Genomic DNA, 6,758 nt, shown 5'->3' on the forward strand with positions numbered 1-6,758 from the left:
GACAGTTTATAATCAATTTTTATTCAAACAATGTTGAGAAATACAAATAAATTATTAAATATTTTATACAGTAATCACATAATTTCAAATAAATTATCAAATTGTATAAAATGTTTACTAGTAAGTCTAGTATTTTTGTTTTTATATTTGTAGATTTTATTCGGAAACAATGATGGGTTGGCAGTATGTTGAAGATTTCGTGGACTATGTGACAAAACCAAATTAAAAACAATGGGTTGGTCGACGAAAACTTCTGGCGCTGGGGATTGCATTTCTTGACCAATTAAAATGTGACATCGTGGTTGCATTAAACATGTTTCATGGACCCCACTCTCAGCAACAGTTTTCTTTCTCTCTTTACTGTCTCTCAATCTCCTCCATTTTAAATACATGCAAAAATAAAACAATAAATACCCAAAAAAATTGACCAATTTACAACATTAAATTTTACCATATTTAATTTTTTCTTGAAATGAAAGAGGAAGTTTCAATTCACCTCACTTTTCACACATATATAGGCACACCCTTCTGAACCCAAAATTTTTCAAGTACAAAAAAGTTTCAAATTTCTTTCTTGTAGAGAGAATCTTGCAATTGCAAAAAAAACAATCTGTTTGTATCAATTGGCATGTCTACTTTGGTTGTTAGCTATGTCATCACATGTGGCTTTGTCAGCTAAAGCAAAGCCATAGATAGAGAGAGAAGATAAGCCAGAAAGCTTAGAGAGAGAAACTAAGAAAGATTCTTTTTTTGTTTTTCCCCTTTTCTCAGTGTAGAGTCTTGTTCAAAAACCAGCCTTTACAGCCATACCCAGTTGCTACATTCTTGCCTTTTCCCTTCATCTTCATTCATTTTTTTATTAGTATTTTAGCTGTCTCCATCTTGAGGTATTTATTTACTGATCTCTCTCTCTCTCTGTGTCTTTTTTTTTTTTTTTTTTTTTTTTTCCCTTTGTCTTTTAATGTTTACAGGTTTATATATGTTTGTTTATGTTTCAATAAGTATATAGAATTGGTCTTTGGCAGATTTGTTGACAGTAAAATTAAGTCTTGAGTAGTCTCCTTTTTGTCTGTTTCTATCTCTGAATTAATTTTTTACTACCTACATTCCCCAATTTTGTCTCTAATCTGGAGGGACCCTCACCCTTTTAATGAACTTAGATTTCTGGGTTTTTGCAGAAATGCATCTGAAACTCTATGCCCAGATTAAATCTAGCCTTGCTTGGCGGTTTCTTGAGCATTTCTGAGATGGGTCTTTGAGTTTATCTCTGATTGATTGAGGTATGTGGGCTTTCCTTTTGTGAAACTCTACTTGTTCTATTTTCTCCATCCTCTGAATCCAACTGTTTGTGGATATACCAAAGAGAGAAATCAAGCTATTCTTGCATCAGTATGAAGGATTTTCCTTCTTGTTTTGGTGAAAATGGGGTTCAGGTTGCTGATTTCTCATCATCTAGTACCAATAGAACTGCCCAGAATTTGGTTTCTTGTGTGTATCAGTGTCGATTACGTGGCCGTTCTTGCTTGATTACTGTCACATGGAGTAAGAATTTGATGGGTCAAGGACTCAGTGTTGGGATTGATGATAATTCTAATCAATGTGTATGCAAGGTTGATATAAAACCCTGGTTGTTCTCTAAGAGGAAAGGGTCAAAAAGTTTAGAAGCAGGTTCTAGTAAAATTGATATCTATTGGGATCTTTCATCAGCTAAATTCGGATCCGGGCCTGAGCCATTGGAGGGATTCTACATGGGGCTTGTATCTAATCAACAAATGATTCTCCTTCTCGGGGACATGAGAAAAGAAGCTTTCAAGAAAACAGGTGCAACACCTGTTCCCTCCAATGCTGTTTTCATTTCCAAGAGAGAGCACATCTTTGGTAAGAAGATATTCAGCACCAAGGCTCCGTTTTGTGATAATGGCCCACTCCATGACCTCACAATTGAATGTGATACCGGTGGTGTCAATGACCCGTGCCTTGTGATCCGTGTAGACACAAAGACTCTGATGCAGGTGATGCGTCTCCGATGGAAGTTCCGGGGTAACCACACCATCTTGGTTGATGGCCTCGAAGTAGAAGTATTTTGGGATGTTCATAACTGGTTGTTTGGTACATCACCTGGAAATGCTGTTTTTATGTTCAAGACAAGCCTTTCAGCCGAGAAGTTGTGGGCAAGCCAACCCCTGTCAGATCCCCATACATTGCCCAGGTCTTGGTCGCAGAGATTCCGAGATTCTCAATCACAATGTCTTGGTTTTTCGCTGATTTTGTGTGCTTGGAAAAATGAATAGAGTACTTTAGGATTCTTCAAGGAGTACTAACAAATACTTTTAGTGAGCTGTGATTTTTGTTCATTATGTGATTGGATTATACTCGATTATAAATGGGTCCATTTGTTTTTTCTTACATATTTTCATCTCAAGTAACTCAAGCGATTGAAGATATTAGAGTTGATTTTGTTTTTCTTGCCCATATGTCCTTGAGCTAGGTCTTTGCCAATTTTATTGCTTGATCCTATTTAAATTCTATAAAATAGTAATCTGCTTATTTGTCATTCCAATACTGTTTCTTTACACAAATGTGAATTATTAGGATGCCACTACTCTCTCAGCTATTTCTCTTGGCCTGTGTGGGCATGCTATGCGAATTGTAAGTTTCCATCTTACATTATGAGATGTAATGAAGTTTGAGTTGGATGACACTGTTAATTTGCATTTTCTGAATAACCACTTGTTGAGTTTGACTTGTTTATGTTGTGGGAGCTTAAATTATTTTGTTGATGGAAAGCGTAATGACATCATGGTTTTTTCATGTCCATCATACACATAAGAGGTGCGGATTACCAGATACTTACTCCTTGAAGTGGACTACATTGCATGAATAATTGTCAATGAGTGAAAAACCTATTTTAAGCACAAAAAATCAATGTATTTCATTATTAGTTTTATTTTCCATACATATCTAATTTAGATTTATCATGGCTTATGAAATAATGGTGTAGTCACATAATTTAAGCCTTTGGCTTAGGAAATTTCATTCCTTCCTACTATACTATCTAGGTTTGAGTTGAATGATATTTTTTTGAACTACCCTTATTAGTTCTGTACTTAAGCTTTGGTTCTCGGGCACATATCCTTTGCCTCTACAATATTATTTAATAAATTTTTGTAGCTTTAAATCTTTTTTCTGAATTTGCCTGATTTAACGTGCTTACTTGTGGCAGGTCAGATGGTAATCCATATCAGTGCAATATAGGTTCTAGCTCTTTTAAAACATAATGACATTTTTTTTTTGTAGACAACACATAACGTGTTACATTTTTTTCAAATTCATTAGCATGGAATATGTTCACTTCATTCTTGGAAGAACAACACTTGGATTAGATCAAAACAGGAACTGAAGTAGTTTGCAATTCCATTTTCCTTTCATTCTTGTCCATCATAATTATAAGCTAAATAAAATTCATACAATAAGGTTCATTTTTTATTTCTCTTTCTCCTTCTTTGATATTATAAGTTTAAGTCACATCACAATTGTTCTTTTTTTAATACCTTTAATTTATCTATGGAAAAAAAAAAAAATGGAAGAAGGAAACAAAAGAATATCAATAACCATATTTTAGTTCTTTGGTTTTTGCAACATTTTGAATGCAGAAAATTGTGAATGGAAGCAAAAGCAGAGTATTTTGAAGCCAGAAGCAGTGTAAGCAAACATTCTCAAATGCTTTTGACTTCTGTTAATTTTAAGTGGACATGATGCAAACGTGATGATTGTTCTTATCAGGGGAAAATAAGACATTCTTTTCCTAGTGGAACGACTATTCTTACATGGACTCAACTTCTTACGAGATACAGTGACCACATGACATGAATACGAGCTCTTAGGGTGGAGTTGTCTGCTTCTTAGTTGTTTAGGATGGTTGGCTGCTGATTGATTCTTTCCTTGAACCTACTTCTTTACTGTGGGTTCATCTACTAAGGCCATAATGCGCAACTCAATTGTCAAAAAGTGGAAGAGAAGGCAGGGCAGGCGGAAAAAGGTTGCCTTTTGCACTACTGTTTCAACTTTAATGGACTTACTTCCATTAAGGGTACTCTATCTGATTTGCCTATGTTTATTTATTTATTTATTTTTTTATCAGTCTTTACCATTCTAGCCTATCTGATAGAAGGGTTAGACTTGAGCTGGATTTATTGTGGGTAGGGTTGGAATTTGGTAGTAGAGTTGAAATACCACTTCGGGTGGAATGACATCTGTTTCCTAGTAAGGCAGGTGGTCTGGGTGTTAGGCTCTTGAGTTGTTCAACTAATCCTTGTTAAGTTAGTGATTATGATCAAGGCCAACAGGCTTGTGGACCGTGGTGGGTGGTGGAAGGGATGTATAGGAGTGTTAGGGTTGGGTGAAAGTTGGGCAAAGCTAGGACCATTTATGGGATTATGGTGTTGTGAACTATGTTAGTGTTTTAGAGGGGTTTGGCATCCTTATTTTATTAGGTTGTTTTTTGCTTGTGTGGGAGCTGGAGGCAGCCCATGCATTATTTGTTTCATTAAACTGGTCCAAAGGGTAGGGAGGATGCTTTCTCGTGAAAGGTCTTGAGGAGTGGAAAATTCATGGCGAGAGACTGTTCTGTGAGCTCTTATGGGGCAAAGGACCTTCAACTTCCGTCAAAAGGGTGTGTATGCTGTCTAGAGAGTAGATTGTCATTCATGATTACTTTTGGGTTACGATAGTGGTGAAAAAATGATGATTAATATTATACGAAATTGAAGAAAAAAGTGCTTTATAATTGGTGTTATATGTGCAGGAAGCGGATGAAACAGTTTTTCAATTGTTTGTTGCATTTGTGGTTGCTCAAGGGTTATGTAGTGGGTTGATTTTACATTTCTAAATCTACGATAGGAATTAAAAAAGGGGGGAGAAAAGATTGATGAAATTGATCTTCTATTGTTAATTGTAGTTGTCCAATTTGGTTGGAAATCACAATAATTAATAGGAGTTCATTGACCTTAATTTTTTATAAAAGGGTAAATTATACTGACCTCCCCTAAGGTTTGGAGAAAATACAGTAAGCCTCACAAGTTTGGCATAATTATACTGGGCTCCCTTATTGCTTTAATTCATATAACACTTTGACTCTTTTTCATTAGAAATTCGTTAGCCGTATGGAGGAAAAAATGAAGTTGTAATCTCTTTTACATTTATATGTATATTTTACCTTGTATATCTTTGTATTTTCAAATCATTTGCATTAGTTTTGTTTTCTTTGACCTTACTAAAAGGAAAGTGAGTGCAATTATGTCAAAACTGTGGGACTTGCTGTATGGTGCCAACCAAAGTCTCTCTGATGCCTGAGTTTGCATTTCTAAGAAAAACAAGATAATTATGAACTTCAACAAGATTTTTTTTTTCCTTTCTTAACTTTTTGTCAATATGCCCTCTCCCCTGTATGGGGATGACAAGTGAAATTAATTGGCTGTAATATAATCCATTGATTCTAGTGAATATGACAATCTCATGGCTTGGATTGAGGGAGAGATTTCAGGAAGACATCATTCTGCGGATCAACTTGGTGCTTGGGTCGGCAATTTCTGTGTTTAGTTGGCTTCCTGCTTGCTCTGGCTGCACCAACCAACTCCAGGTCAGTTTGGACTCCTCAGTACTCATTTTTTATGTATATTTTTCTAAATTTATTAGTTTGTCAAAACTATGAAACCCATGCCTATATGTAAAATTTATTTATTCTAAAAACTTTTAGTGAATTGTGGCCCTAATGCTATGTCTAGTTAAATCACTCTTGTAAGATCTAGTTAAGAAACTCGTGTTGAACTATCACTTAACCTATAACCAACTCACTTTTTATTAACAATTATGGTACTAAAGAAGATGTAAGTTTCATATTTTAATAAATTATTTTATAGTAGTTGAATTGTGTTCCAGAGTCTGAGACAAACCCTGATCTTAAGCTAATTATCTAAAGAATGTTATTATATTTTTGCATATATTATTTTTAGTTATGTGCATAAATTATTTGTCTGTCAAATTATACTTTTATGTCTTTCGAAACAATTCGTTTGGGATGTGTGTTGATTTTTTGGCTTTTTAGTTTTTTGGCTATTTTAGCCTGCTGCTAAAAAGCCTGGTCTGGGATAGGGTTTTTTTGACTTTTTGACTTTTTGGTGAGGTGTCCATATGTAAAATTACCCAAATGCCCTTGGGCATATCGTGTTCCCTTTGCCGTTCATTTACCTGGGCGTGTGGGTTGCATGACTGCCACATCAGCCTATTATTTTTGTTTTCTTTATTTATTTTTTGTTTTTTTATAATTACGGGAAAAATGAGAATTTACCGTTCTTAAAAAAAAAACGGAGGGCTTGTAAAAAATTGTATGCCAAGATACCAGTTTTGAGGAATAATTTCAAAATTTTCTTTGGTTCAAATTTTTTGAAATTTTTTTTTCAAAATCACTCTCCTTTATACATCAATCAATCACTTCTCTCTTTTCTCGCTCCTTTTCAATCACTTGTTCTCTCTCACACATCTTCTCAACTACATCAAATCATCCCAGACTCCCAAATTGCAAAACTAATTTCAAAATATAACCAAACAAACCAAAAAATTTCCAGTTACTCTCACTCCAAATATTTTTCAAAAAATTTATCTCCAAACACAAACCAAACACACCCATAAATTTCCCTTTTGGTATCTATTTCCGAACACATCACCTGTACTGGTTTTGCAATTTGTTAAAGAAAAGTTGG

General features: G+C 34.8%; 1 protein-coding gene across 1 annotated transcript; it reads left to right on the forward strand.

Annotated features, from left to right (window-relative positions):
• The first annotated feature begins 390 nt into the window (after positions 1–390).
• Positions 391–2,560, forward strand: LOC114258718 (uncharacterized). Its single transcript, XM_028198701.2, has 2 exons — positions 391–887; positions 1,179–2,560. The coding sequence occupies exon 2, from the start codon at positions 1,392–1,394 to the stop codon at positions 2,289–2,291; it is 900 nt and encodes a 299-aa protein (XP_028054502.1). The 5' UTR covers positions 391–887; positions 1,179–1,391; the 3' UTR covers positions 2,292–2,560.
• Positions 2,561–6,758: the final 4,198 nt, after the last annotated feature.

The sequence above is a fragment of the Camellia sinensis genome, chromosome 2 (assembly GCF_055761805.1).
Source record: "Camellia sinensis isolate YWXY chromosome 2, ASM5576180v1, whole genome shotgun sequence".
NCBI classification, from domain to species: domain Eukaryota; kingdom Viridiplantae; phylum Streptophyta; class Magnoliopsida; order Ericales; family Theaceae; genus Camellia; species Camellia sinensis.

What these genes read in the sequence shown, in the direction of transcription:
- LOC114258718 (XM_028198701.2), top strand. Translation starts at nt 1,392, where the DNA reads ATGAAGGATTTTCCTTCTTGTTTTGGTGAAAATGGGGTTCAGGTTGCT.